Source organism: Vidua macroura, chromosome 7 (assembly GCF_024509145.1).
Source record: "Vidua macroura isolate BioBank_ID:100142 chromosome 7, ASM2450914v1, whole genome shotgun sequence".
Classification (NCBI taxonomy): Eukaryota; Metazoa; Chordata; class Aves; order Passeriformes; family Viduidae; genus Vidua; species Vidua macroura.
This window is the reverse complement of record NC_071577.1, coordinates 31,384,262-31,398,930: the sequence shown is the minus strand read 5'-3', so window position 1 is coordinate 31,398,930 and position 14,669 is coordinate 31,384,262. Positions and strand designations below refer to the sequence as shown.

At 38.0% G+C, this 14,669-nt stretch overlaps 1 protein-coding gene across 6 annotated transcripts in view; it reads left to right on the top strand.

The window, feature by feature from the left end:
• Positions 1 to 14,669, top strand: part of ZNF148 (zinc finger protein 148) — a 43,685-nt gene that overhangs the window by 11,197 nt on the left and 17,819 nt on the right. For 5 of the 6 annotated variants that reach the window (XR_008437922.1, XM_053982583.1, XM_053982582.1 and 2 more), the window contains exons 2-4: positions 9,356 to 9,701; positions 10,907 to 11,032; positions 14,083 to 14,206. Coding sequence is in view for 5 of the 6 variants with exons in the window: in XM_053982583.1 (XP_053838558.1) it covers positions 9,372 to 9,701; positions 10,907 to 11,032; positions 14,083 to 14,206 (580 nt within the window). In the remaining variant the exon portion in view is untranslated. The remainder of the gene's footprint in view (positions 1 to 9,355; positions 9,702 to 10,906; positions 11,033 to 14,082; positions 14,207 to 14,669) is intronic. The other variant, XM_053982584.1, reaches the window with a different exon arrangement.

Genomic DNA, 14,669 nt, shown 5'->3' with positions numbered 1-14,669 from the left:
TGTCAGAATAAGCAGCCAGAAAATGTGCCAAATATAATTATTGATCACCTATTTGAAAAAAAAATTGTAGAAAGGGCTTGATCCTATTTTGCAAGGTAGGGTTCAACTACCTAAATGGTCACAGCTTTCTTTTCATGTGCTCTGTGACTCACGCATGTTTTGGCACTTGTAACAAACAGAGAAAGGATATTATAATCTGTCTGACTAGTTTCACATATTTTTATGGAGCATTCCATTCAGTGTGCTGTAGAAAACCACATATGTATGTCTATATATATATACACACACGCACATGCACATATATTTATGATATTTATATTTTAAAAAAGTACAGTACCAGTATTTGTGCTTGGGATTGTCCTATCTCACTTGCAGGATTATACACTCAGCCTTGTTGAACTCCATGAAGTTCACACAGGCCCATCTCTCCAGCCTGTCAGGATCCCTCTGGATGGCATCCCTTCCCTCCAGGGCATCCATCACTTTGGGAACTTGCTGGGGGTGCCCTCAATCCCACTGTCCATGTCCCTGACACAGATGTCAAACAGCACCAGTCCCAGTACCAAGCCCTGAGGAATCCCACTTGTCACTGGTCTCCCATTGGACATTGAGCCAGTGACCACAACTCTCTGAGTGCAACCATCCAGCCAATTCTTCATCCACCAAGAGGAAGGAACAAATGCACACACATATACAGACCTTTGGTGCTTGGGCCAATTTGAGAGCAACAGCAGATTGTCATCTTCTGTAAAGCAGCACAAGCATAGTGCTTGTGATGACTAGAGATGCTTCACAGATACTTGCAGATAGTAAAGAAGTTGTGAGGCCCAAGGAGTTTAAGGGCTTGTAAAAAAAAAAAATCACATTTTTAAAAATCTATGCATTAGAGTAGGCACCAATGATAGGGTGGACTCTCAGAGTTAGGAGGAGATCTTGCCCCTTTCAATGACCTTAGCTGTTAGATTGGCTCAGCTTTATGATAGAACTGCACTGTTGTCAAAATCAAACAAAAAACCATTTGACACACTCTCTGAAATATTCTTATAAAGTTTCAGCTTGGGGCATAGATAGATGAAATTTCACAAAATTTTCACCAGTTGGACTGAGGTTATAAAAGGCTACTTAGAAGATGCTAGGTAGCCTTAGTTGTGTCTAGTGTTTGTTTTCCTCAATATAAATGTCATCAGAAGTCCCCAGAGTGAGCACTTTTGAGTCTCCAAGTTTCATGGTGCAAAGACAGAAACCCTGCATTGTTCTTTTGAGGTAACTACCCAGTGCGAGAAATTCTCAGATAAATTCTCAAAAATAACTGTTATCTAGTAGTTTATAATTTAGTGCCACAAAACCAGTGACTTTTTCTTTTCCAGACAAAAAGTAGCATTGCCTGTGATTTTTGGACTATATAAAGTATGTTTGTGACACTGGTGACACCCCTGGTGATTTTGACATGGAACTGTGGCTTTTTAAATACAGCATCACAAGCTTTTCCATATGCACATTTGATATTAAATTACGGCTCTGCTGGTGATGATGGAATACAGATTTCAGGATAAGAAAGGTGACAAAGATTTTCACACATGGATAATTTTATGCACGATAAGGAGATTTTCTGTGAGTAATCCTGTTGATTGTAATAGGACTATTCACAGCTCAGTGTGAGCGTAAATCTTGGTGGAATCAGGCCCTGCACTGGCATGTGTTCAGCAACATGGAGCACTCAGAAATAACTGTGCAACAAGTCATAAGAGTGTATCATATGTTACCTTTTAGAATGTGTTGATTTTATGATCTGTTAACCTTTTCATGATGATTTATGTTTGATTGCTTTCTTTCTGCAAGTCAACACATTCTAATTGATTCTTAAAAATACTTCTGTGTTAATTTAAAAATCGTTCTTTTAGCTGAGTGTTATTTTTCTGAGTAGGGATAAGAGAGAATTTTATTTAATGATCTTTATTTAGAACCATTAAGTAGGGTATGATTCTTTACTCTCTAGGCTTTTGTGGTATGGTAGAAATTGAACCTTTGATATTGTGAAAGCTAGCTGTATTTCCTTTTGTATTGGACTATATCCATATTTTAATAGTGCAACTAAATATATTTTCTGATGTGATGAGAATAGTCAGCATTTTTCATTATTTGATAGAGATTAAAAGTGGATGTTAGCAACCTGTTCAGTTCTAATTTTTCTCTTCCTTTTGGAGGGGCTTGCATTGGTGGTGGTTTCATTCATGGAAATGCCTAAACATTAGTAGTTTTAAACGTGCTGTTAAGCCCTGTTGCTATCTCTTTCTTCATCAGCATCAGGAATTGTAAAATTATTGGTGACTTTTATACTTCATTTTAGGAGGAGGGCATTTGAGAAAGCCATTTTTCCCGTGGTGTGAATTTGGCATAGCCGTTGGGCATGTCTGGGTGGCAGCTCTGAGGTGTTCATCTGTGTGTGCACATGGCCTTTGTGGAGCAGTTTCACAATGCACTGTAATCTGATCCAACCACTGACCACTCCTGGGAGAAACTCCTGTTCCCTGCTCCTGCTTCCTCACTGCCCATCTCCCTTATCCTCCACCTGCTCTGTCCCACTGACCCAAACCTCATGGCTTTTCTGAGGGAATGTTTTTGTCCAACTCCCTTCTCAGTTGCAGAATACTGTGCTCAACCCAGAGTAGGCAACGAAGAGGTCTGAGGCAGGAGAGGTGCAGGACCTTCCCTTTGGGCAGGTCCCCCCTATATTGGATTGTTTCTTGCAGTATCATTGAGAGTTGGGTACATAACAAAACACACCAAATGTCCCACTGGAATGGCCTATCAGCTGTAGTTGTTTTTGTAAAAGTTTGGCTATTTAGAAAGGTTTTACTAATCATGCCAGTAAACTGTTCTGATTATAAAGGGGTTGACTTTTTAATTCAGAGTAAACCTTTCTAAAGTGAATTCCACTATTCCACTAAATAGGGAAGGAAAAAAATCTGTACTAGAACGAGAATGTTCATTTAGGGAGTTTTACAGATTTATGTACACTATATTAATTTAAGTTTACAGTTTAGCACAAATAATTATAGCATGACCATAGAGATGAGCCCTAAGAAGCTGAGAGGTTTCCCCAGATTGCCTTTTGAGAAGTTTATTCTGTGTGCATTTTGCACAAGTAACCTTTATATGTTTTGTAGTTTGAGCTCTGCATGTACTTCTTCTTCCAAAAGCTCTTGAAGCAAGGATGTGGGAGGAGTGCTCAGGTATGTGTTCTGTAGCTTCAGATACTTGCTCATTAGGAATTTTGCCTTCTCTTTAATGAAAACACACTTCCCAAAATGTGGAGCTAAGATAATGTCATCAGGCTACTCCTAGTGTAAGGTTACCCTGAAACCATTTAATACCTTGGGCTGAGCACAGTGTCAGCTTTTGTGAGGGGAATCTTGGAGGTAGTTTTCATCAGAACAGTATCAGATTGCTAAAGGCAAGTTAGAATTGCTGTTGTGCATCCTGGCGCTTGTGTTTGGGTTGTTGTATCTTAGAAAACATGGTCAAAGAGAGCTTATTGCTATAGTGAAAGTCGTATTTCTGTCTCAAGTCTTTGCTACAGTCCTTCAGAAGGAGTTCAGGTTTAAACCAGAAGAATAGTTGTATTTTAACAACTTTCCTTTCATGTTTCCCTCAGCCTTCTTTCATTCCTTTTTGCCTTGCAAAAGTAGGGAGAAGACAGTATAGAAGAGAGGGTGGAGTAGGTTATGGATATAGAAAGCAGCTAATCTTGCTTTTTAACACTTAAAAGGAGTAGTATAAGTTCTAGAACAACAAAGACTATTCACAGGACACTGTTTACCAATACAAAAAGTCTATCTTACTTAAAAAGAAAAAGCAAAAACATTAATTCTGTTCTACAAATAGATACTAAACTGCAGATGATTTTCATTTTTTGTCTCTGCTATTAATCCTTAAACGTGTTTTCTTTTCTCCTGTGTCATAAATAGTCTTTTAAATCCTACAGAATTCATGTTTCTGCACATATGGATTTTATTTTTAAAGTGAACCCAATTAGTATCTCTGAGTACTTGCTCATTAAATTAAATAATGCCTTACTTCATGCTTAAGAAAAGAAGGGAGAAGACAGAATAACCCTTACTATCAATCAAAGTGGAGAACAAGAGCTGGACCTGGTCTGCTCTGATGGCTTAAAATTTTACTGCTTTCCTTCAGGGTCTCTGTTCAGATCTCCTTCATAGCAGCCACCATCCCAGCAGACTTTTTGAATCAATTAATGTTTTCTCTCGATGGTATTTTTATTTTTAATTCTGAATTGAAATGTTGTCATGCTTTTCATGCAGCATGTTTTCATTTAAGTGGATGTTTCTTTAATTAGGAATATTGTCTTTACTGCTCAGCTCTCCAGCTCAGTGCAGAAGTCTTTGGAAAAGCTGATGTCAGGGCTCCTGAAATGAATAGTTCTGAAGTGCAGCCGGAGGCTCTGGCGAAGCAGCGGTTTCTGAGCGAAGCGATGTGGTTCACTGGCTGGGGATGTGCTGCAGGCAGCTGTGGAGCACCCTGTGAAAAGAGAAGGTGCTGCCAGAGTCCTGTGAGACCTTTTCCTGGCAGTCCTTCCCCTTCCTCTCTCTCTTCCCCAGGGAGCTCTGCCTGTAGATGTTTCTTGTGAGTTGCTTTGCCTACAGTAAAGGCTTGGAGAACCTCTACCAAGCAAAATGTATTCTTTAAACATTTTGTTGACAGCTCTTTTTCTGTCAGTTTATAGAGGAACTATATACTCTTAAGAAAAATCATAAAATTATGTGGTGAAGCTTAATAGAACTTCTGAAATTCCATGAAAAACATCTCTGCAATAGGGATAACAATATCTTACGCCAAGAAATTTGCTTGTGTGTGTCTCTGTGGTTTGCATTTTTGTAGCTTCCCTAGAGATAATCTCTAAGTAAGTTGATCTTTTTTTCACAAATGCATCTTGCACTTAAAAATGTATTTAATCTTTGCAGGCTTGGTAAAGTGTTCTTGTTTGAATGCTTTTAACTTACATTTCTTTATCACACTGTCATTCTTCCAAGAACACTTCTCATCTTCAATTTAAATGATAGGATTCCTTTTATGTGAGCCGAAAGGTGTCACTTGACAAATTACAAGTGTTTTACTGAATTAATTGCATTTGGGATGCTTCTTGCTTGGATTAATAGCCTGTTTTTGTTTGTGGTTCTTTGTTTTAAAACATTACTTCTTTGTTTTAAGACATCACCTGTAAGTCATGTAACTTGCGTTGTTTTTCATCACTTCTCATATGCAGCCTAACACTGTGAGTTCTCACTATTTTTCTTTGAAAAGCCAGGTGTTTGAAAGCCTGATTTGATAAGCAGTGCACTTACTACACCACTTCTGATATGACTCAAGATCATGGCTGGAAGACAACTTGAGGGCTTTCAGTTGCGTGAGTCTGCTAAACCTGCTAGTCAGGATGAGAAAGAAACTGTTTCCATATCTGCTGCAACTGAGGGAGCCAGCGAGACCCATGAACACCAGCCCACAGCTGGCCTGTCCTCTGGGAAGCTGCTGTATCTCGCCAGCTGTCCCAAGGTTTGGCATGTCAGGAGTCTTCCTGCCTCTCTTGGTGAGAGTAGCAGGCTCTTCTGTGTGGTTAACACTCAGCTTCTTAGTCTGCCTGACTTCCTGCCAGGAAGTAGCTTTAAATCCAGGATTTCCGCAATTCCTACCTAATTTCAGAGTGATGTGGCAATATCATCCTCCATGTAGAGCAGCCTTCTGTGCTGTTCTTGCCAGTGGCCTGATCAGACAGATTAGGGCCACCATGTTCTCACACTTGATGCTGTTTGCTCTCCCTTGATTGTGTTTCAGCATCTTGAGTTCTTGTATTCTCATACCTGTCCATGTAATTCTTTTGGAGAATCTGCAGTGACCTGATGCTGTCGTATTTCTGTAGCGTGGAACAAAAGCATAGTGAATGACAATCTGTGTGAGATGTACCCTGAGTATGGATTGAGTTCAGATAAAGGCTGACATTAGTAGATATATCTGTTTTATTTTCCTTGAAGTCTGTCTTTTAAGCTAGATATTTAGAATGCTCTACCAAAAGAACCAGTCTCAGCTTTAGGTCTTTTGCACCATCTTTTACCAAATCTTAAGAATTTCACTTCTGTTTCACCTTTCTCACTTGGCACAGGATATTCCAAACCAAAAAGATGATAAATTAATCCTCATTTTCTCATTTTATGATGTTGTTGCAAGATCTCTGGGAGATCTGCATTGGTGGGAAGAATACAGCCTTAGTGCTGTGCCAGGTTTTGTTTGTTTGTTTGTGTTATTGCTGAGAAACTATCAGTTTGGTTTCCCAGTTACATCTGAGAAATACTTCATGGATTATATAATGTCTGCAAATGCCCGTATGGCATACCAGACCTGCATTTTTCCTTGAAGACATCTCATTCTCTTAGTCTAATTGGATTAATTTCAGAGTCAGTTTGTCACATAGCCCTACCTGAGCTCAGTCAAGGCATTAAGAAGTTGTTGTCTGTATTTGAAGACAGATACTGTGAAAATCAAAAGCATGATTTCAAACGTATGTTAGAATTGCAGGAGAACTAAAAAGGGCAAATCACAGGCATAAATGTCCTGAACAGAATTTTTCCATGTTCTTCTCCTGTCATGGGTGGTTTTGGTCCCTAAAATGGACTTGTTATGTAGGGAGGAAGAATGCTAAAAAGATTGATGACCTGTCATCAATTATAAAGAGATTGAGCTTGATGACTCTGTCCTTCTGATTTCCAGCAGAGCAAGGCTTACTAAAAATAATAAAAAAAAGTATTTGCCTGAAAAGCTTCTTCCTTTGGTGTACTTCTTAAATATTTGAAACTGAGAGTGGTCAGACCATCCTGGCTGTCAGCCTTTCTGTGCTGTATTCGGAAGTTTAGAAACTCTCACGGTACAGAATAGGGACAAATGTTCTTTCACTTTTGACTTATAAGATATGACTTGCCATCAGGATGTGTGAATCAGCTTTTTACTTTGAGGTGTGTGGTGAGTTGTTTTTTTTCTTTTTTTTTTTTTAAGAAATTGAGTTAATTTTACTTTCAGAATCTTAAGAACCAATATTAATATTTTAAGAACCAATATTAATATAAGAAAACTTCATGAGATTTTTCAGCTCTTTCAGCTGGTGGCTTCCATTCCTACCAAGTAATCTAGGATCTTACCTAAAAAGAAACCACTATTTGTTTTGTAAACTCGATGTAGTTTGATATAAAGAAAGATTCACAGATGTTAAGATACACTGAGAGTTTTTGAAATATATTCCCGGAGAAGAAAATTATTTAGAAAGTGATCAAATGGATCAGACTGAATATGGAAATTTAGACACTTGATGTACATTTGTTTGATGGACTGTTTTTTGCATGTTGGCAGCCTGTTAGACTGGCAGGGGGCTGTTGTGGTGCAGTTCTGCAATGATGGCCCTGCTGGTTTTAGGCAGAGACCTGATTTCTGTGGACGTAACCTGTAGAGAGACCTGATTTCTTTGGTTATGAATAGTCATTGTGAGCTGCAGGGAAGGCAGCATGGCCTCTGACTTAAGACTTGAATGGAGATGGATCCTTTCTCCATGCTACACTCTCAGGGGGTTGGAATTTGAAGCTGATGTCTAGCAACGTACCCACATCACACCTGTATCCTAACTCTGAATGCATCAAAACCAAAGGTGCTGCTGCTGTTGTGATGCTGCCCAAGGTCCCATCTGGTGCTTTTAGCTGGGCCTGCTGTGTGTTGTCCAACTCCACTGTGCCTCTGCTCCCAGCCCTGTGTCTGCTGTGGCCTGTGTGTGTATTGCCTCTGCTCTCTGGCTGTGGGAACATAGAGAGATGGAGGAAGGATGTCTGTCTGTCTGTCTGTCTGTCTGTCTGTCTGTTGGTGTGTCTGCCTCAAGGAGCACTGAGGAGTGGGTAGTAGGGATTATGGGCCTCGGGAATAGAGTGAAGGAGACTGACTGCTCTGACTGGACATCCAGTGTACCAAGGAGAAGAAGAGTCCTAGAACTACCTTGTGTATATATTGATTAGTAGAATGAGAAGATGCTGCCACTTCCAGCTTCACAAAAGCCTCCTGCTCTGTGCTAAAAATTAATTAATAATATCAGTATACTTGTTAGAATATTGTGAATTGTATTGCTTTTCATGATTGGAATTTATATTTCCTCACAAATGCTCCTGCTCACTGTGAATGTCTTTTATGAACAGCTTTGACCTCTCTGTTTGAGTCTTTATTTCATGTATAGCTTTAGCTATAAAATTGCATTTTCATAGTATCACAGAATAACTTGCGTTGGAAAGGACCTTTAAAGGCCATTCAGGCCAACTCCCAGCAATGAGCAGGGCCATCTTCACTTAAATCAGTTTGTTCAGCCCCATCCAACCTGGCCTTGAGTATTTTCCTGGATGGGGTATATACCACCTCTCTGGGCATCTTGTGCCAGTGTTTCAGAACCCTCATTGTAACAATATTCTTCCTTATATCTAGTCTAAATTGACCACGTCTCCGTCCGAAACCATTACCTGTTGTCCTGTTGCAACAGGCTCCGCTAAAAAGTTTTCTCCACCTTAAAAGCTTCCTTTTAAGTAATGAAAGGCTGCAATAAAGTCTCCCCAGAGCCTTCTTTCTCTCTCATCCTGTTGGCATAGCAGAGATGTTCCAGCCCTTTGATAATTTTCCTTTACTCCCCTGGACTTGCTCCAGCATATCCACATCCTTCTTATGTTGTGACCCCAGAGCTGGATATAACACTGCAGGTGGGGTCGCAGGAGAGTGGAGTGGAGGGGCAGAATTACCTCCCTCAACTGCTGCTTTGGATGCAGCCCAGTTTTCTCTCACTTGTGGTTATTAAGATGCTCCAGGAGCTGCAATGCCCTGGGGTAACAGCAGTGGAAGGGTGCTGAAAGGACAAGGAAGTAGGGAGAACAGGACCAATATGAACGAGGTGTTTGTAAAAGACAGTCAAAATGGAAAAAGAGAACAGAGCAAAGAGGGCATACAGGAAAAAAATTAAAAGTTTTCTAAGGAATGAGAAGGAGGAATTAGCCATCATTTAATTACCATACTTTTACCAGTTGTCAGGAGCGCTGATTTGAAACCTTTTATGTGAAAATGTTCTATTGTATGCACACAGATGTGCAAAGGGAGAGTCTTTTGACATTCCTCAAAGATACCCAACTTTTGGTTCTTACTCAGTATCAATTTTAGGACTGCATGTGTGTTTGTTGAGTACTGACTTGAGTTCTTATAAAATGTTTTTAAGTAAATAATTTTAAGCAAGCGCACCAATTGTAGATGTTTACTATTAAAACTTTCTTTGTAGGTAATTGCACTTAAGAATGAACATTGAAGACAAGCTGGGAGGATTATTTCTTAAATGTGGTGGCATAGACCAGATGCAGTCATCCAGGGCTATGGTAGGGATGGGTGCGGTATCTGACCAGTCTGGAGTATCGAGAGAACGGCAAGAGGCAGTGCTTCAAGATCGGACTATGCCGCACCAGGAAATTCTTGCTACAGATGAAGTGTTACAGGAAAGTGAACTTCGACAGCAAGAGATGATTTCACATGATGAACTCATGGTCCATGAGGAGACGGTAAAAAATGATGATGAAATGGATGCACAAGATAGACTTCCTCAAGGGCTGCAGTATGCTGTTAATGTCCCTGTAAGCAATTTCTTTGTGAAATATTGGAGAGATTACTAGGAAGCTTGATCTGGTAGTCTAATCCTACTCTGGCAAGAATCTATTAATTGCTTGTTTGGATTTTGATTATCAAAATATTTATGTTATTTGCCTCGGGCTGTGGATAAATTTTGCCAATTAAGTATAATCTTTAAGTATCTGTTTTATAAATATTTTATAAGCAGGCTGTTACCATAGAACTAAAGTGTTAAAATGTGCTCCTTTAAGGATATTTAATCTTCAGGGGTAACTACAATCCGGAATAAATAGTGTTATTAGAAGGTGCATACTGTTTATGCTGTTAATAGTACTGTTTAGTTGCTTTTGCTATAGGAAGCATCTTGTATGTTTTGAAGGTATGTGGACGCTTAGCAATTGCATTCACACTGCAGGTTGGACTGTGACACTTCATACATGACCATAAATATGCCCCTCCACGGAATCTCATAGAAGGCATACCTTGGCTTTCCCAGAGAGCATAGAGATGACTTCCTTTTGATAACAGAGCATCTGTCTGTAATGCAGCACACCATCACTGTTACCCTTCAAACATAAAGGACAACCACCAGGACTATAAAAGTAGATAGCCTTACACACAAAGTATAATCTTCAGAAACACAGCACCGTTAAAACACTACTCTGTTAGTTGTAGATCAGGTGGCTCAGGTGTTAGAAAAATGTAAGAGTATCATGGTCTTCATTAAAGTTTACATTAGATCAAGATTTTAAAAATTTTTTTTTTCAAAAACTTCGTTAGAACTGGTCTTTTTTTTTTTTTTTTTTCCTTAAAAATACTTCTGTCTTAAATATATAATAAACTATTCCATTAAATCTTATATTGACAACAGCACGGACTAAAGTAAAATAGGTATGAAAAACTGAATGGTTTTACAGATGGAAGTGATTTTAATATATGAACTGATCTCGAAATCACCACAGGTCAGGAAAAAAGACCTTGGGAGATGAATGAAAGGATACATCAAAATGTTACTGAGGAAATTAACTGTGCCCTTTTTATTTAAGATACATATTAATTCTTTCACTTAAATTTCTGAAAGAGTGAAGCCAGAAGATAATTCCCTTAGGAAAAGGTTTTCTGTTTCAGCAGTTTGTCATCTTCTAAAATTGAAAAATTGCTTTTCTGTAGTGAGAACCTTACCTGAAACTGGCACTTGGTATCTTAACAGATCAGTGTAAAGCAAGAAATTACCTTTACTGATGCATCTGAACAACAGAAACGAGACAAAAAACAAATACGAGAGCCAGTAGATTTGCAGAAAAAGAAGAAAAGAAAACAGCGTTCACCAGCAAAAGTAAGACATTGATTTGGCAAAACCAAGATTAAAAGGACCTGAAGATTTGGTTGACTATGACTAATTTCATTAGCATTTGAACTAGTTAGGCTGGAAATTGTTTGTTTGCTCAGTAAAGATGCAGTTCTGAAGTTCACCAGAGACCCAAAACAAAACTGATATAACAGTGTTTTTCTTTGAACTCCTTTTTAGCAACATGAACTCTTGACATATTTTAACATCTGTCTCTCCAGGCAGTTCTCTCTCCAAATATTTTTTTTTAAATTATGAGTCAGTAGCTTTGTAGACCATTTATAAATCATTACTCTGTATCTATCTAATAATAGTTGTGCTTTTCTGTGAGCCTGATAATTTTATATGCTTCATGCATAGTAGTGAAAAGTTTTTAAAAAGAAAACTAAAATGTTAGTTTTGAAAATTCTAAAAAGCTTACTAATATATATAAAATAATTTACTGGTAGGGAAAATTCCTGTGGTCATAATCATCTTCATATATGTATTTATTTATATCAAAAGGTTCGTACCGTAGCTGCTGGTTTGTTACTTTAAAATTTGTTTTGTAGATCCATTCATAAGGACTATGTACCCTGTATGTCTGAAAACAATTTTCTTCTGTTGAGAAGCACTTCAGATAAAACCAGAATCATTTCACCTCATGAGGTAGCAGTGTTATATCTTCTAGTAATTCCCCAAATCAGTATTAATCTTCAGACTTAAAATAGAACATATGCAGGCTGCTCTGATAGAAGTAAATCAGTTATATGTTATCACACAGCAGCATTAAAATAAGCCTACTCAGAAATCAACCCAGACTGTTTGTACATTAAAGGAAAACTCACTGTAATACAAAGAAAATCTCCCAAACCTCCTTTTTATTGCCCGGGGAGCAGGACCTTCCAGTCCTCCTCAAAGCACTGTTAAATAAGGTTGCACCTGTAGTATTCTTGGAAAGCTGAGAAATTGCTTCAGATTGGGTGTGGAAGCAAGTTCCAAATGCTGTGCATTTTTTTTCTCACTTCTCCCTTTGAGAGAAAAAGGAGATCTAGGTTGAGTACATCCAGAGATCACTTCCATGGAAACATGGCAAGGTAGAAGAGGCGTGTGCCCCTCTTTCTACAGACGTGTACTTGCATGCTTCCTTTTTATCTCCCAGTCTGCCAGGATTAGTCTTTTGAGATGACAAAAGATTGAAAAATTATCAGGTGAATTGCTAAACAGGTTCTTTTTCAGTCTATCTTCCCCTTTTTCAGACCTGTCAGAGTAGAAAGGCAGAGTAGAAAAAAGCTGAAGGACTGACCTAGGTGAGAGCCTACTGCAGTTTCAGTATTTCCAGGGTAGTGGGGTTGATTTTCCATCCAAACAAGCAGCTGGAACTCTGACAAATGGAAGTCAGTTAACATTCTGAAACGTTCTAAATTCTGTTTTATATCAATGCAGTAGTCAGGTAAGGAAGAAGTCATCAGTTGTCATCAGAAGTCATCAGGCGTCATGACTCCTGTCTCCTGTTCCCTCTCCCATGCAGACACACACACGTGCACACACGGACACACACGCATGCACACACACACACATGCACAAGCTTTTCTGTTGCTTTGGTTAGGGAAGCTGCTCTGACAAAGTTAACTCCCATCATTTAAGAGGTGGTAGATTAAGTAGAAGAGCCCAGGTTTAGGATAACCATGAAATTAAGTGTATTTTCTGCACTATTATTTTAAAATTTCAATATACTATATGAAAAGCATTTCATAATATTTATTTAAATTCGTTTAAAGACGCAGTTGGCTTCATCAGCTGGATAATGTTACAGAACAGAGTCTCTATCTGTGACTGGAGCTGTAACACACCAATCTTACAAACGTATGAATGTGCTTGTCCTTCAGAGTGAATGCACAAGAATTTGTTAGTCTGAGATTTTCACTCTTGTTTTGATGCCGGAGAATTAAAAATTAAGTAGATCCTACAGTATTTGCTACTATTTCAGAGATACTGTTTCAGTTATTGACTCTCTTTCTCATCACTGTCATTATCATAAAACCTAAAATGCTGTAGCTAATCAAACTGCAGATGTGTTTTCCCAGCATACTTTTATTTTTTTAATAACAAGGGACTAAACTGTATTATTTAAGGTTCCTTAAGCTCTTCTTTATAGTTGTGTTTGCAGTTAAGCAAGATTTTATAAATGTAATTTGTTTACTGATTTTATTATTCTCTTGCCAGAGATAGTAGAGATTTTGGATTTTGGTTTAGTTTTTTATTTTTATTCTTTCTGACAAATTAGAGAAAACCTGTGATTAGCTTTATTGAATAAAGTAGATGTGGTGCATTTTTTTTAAATTTAAGTTTTTTAAACTTTATATGAAAATAGCGGCTTTGTTTGACAGCAAAGCAATTGAGTGTGGCAAGTTGAAGTAATCTAGGAGATGCTTTAATATGTATATTAAGTAAGCAATACTTTATTGAGTGAAAAACCTGAAAGGGGAGAAGAATAATACTATTCTCTTGATTGTTTGGCTTTGGGATTTTGGTTTTTAAAATATAATCTTACCTTTGAGACTACTGGTTTTATATAGATGTAGATAATATATATGACTATTCTGGTTAAGCTTTAATGACTTTTAGCAAACATTTAGAGTTGTGATTTGAAAAAAAGATTTTAACTATTCACTTTTTCTTTAAAACAATTGTCCACGGTTTAGTGCCCAGGAGTGGTTTGATTACTTTGCATCCTTTCCAACAGACGGACAAAATAAACAGTAGTGTATAAAGTGACTCAGCTGTGCCTAGGGAAGCTCTAAGCTGATTTTCCATGAGCTGCCTTTGTCTCTGTCCTGTTGAAATAGCTCTTAATGCACAACGAGACACAAGCTGGATTGGACTGCAATTGGGAATGTGTATTAGAAGCTTAACGCATAGTTTTGTAGAAATTAGCATTGTTTTACCTGAAATATTTACATTTTCTGCATTGAAAAAATTAATGTTTTTTTTTTTTGTAGTTAATAAGACATCTTTAGAGGGTAGTGTGAGAACAAATTTTACTCTTTTTAAAATAGATCCTTACAATAAATGAGGATGGATCACTTGGTCTGAAAACCCACAAATCTCATGTTTGTGAGCATTGCAATGCTGCCTTTAGAACCAACTACCATTTACAGAGACATGTCTTCATTCATACAGGTACTGCTTGACTTCAAATTTGTCTTTTCTACTATATAAAGAGTTGTTTACTTATGTTAAAAATGTTTTCAGCTCTATGCGAATTTCAGTTTTATGAGTGTAGCTAACTTGGCATCTAAGCTTAGAGATTCCATGCACCAAAGTGTCAAAAGAATATCAGAAAAAAAAATCAACATATATTTAATAACTGAAGAGCTAACTGTTTACAAGGTTTCTTTTCTTTCTTTATCAGAAAGTAATGGGTTGACTTGTAGCCTAAGTGCCAAAAATTGACCCCTTTGTAAAACATGCTGCAGCTGCTTATTTGCCTGATGAGGTATCTCTGTGTTTGGAGAAGTGAAAAAGGTACTTACTGTTATAATAGCTTGCCAGTATCCTGAATGCAGTCTATGCCAGCATCCTGATTGATCTTGCACATGAGGAAATTACAGCCATTCCAGATCACTCTTCTGTGCTAGTCTTA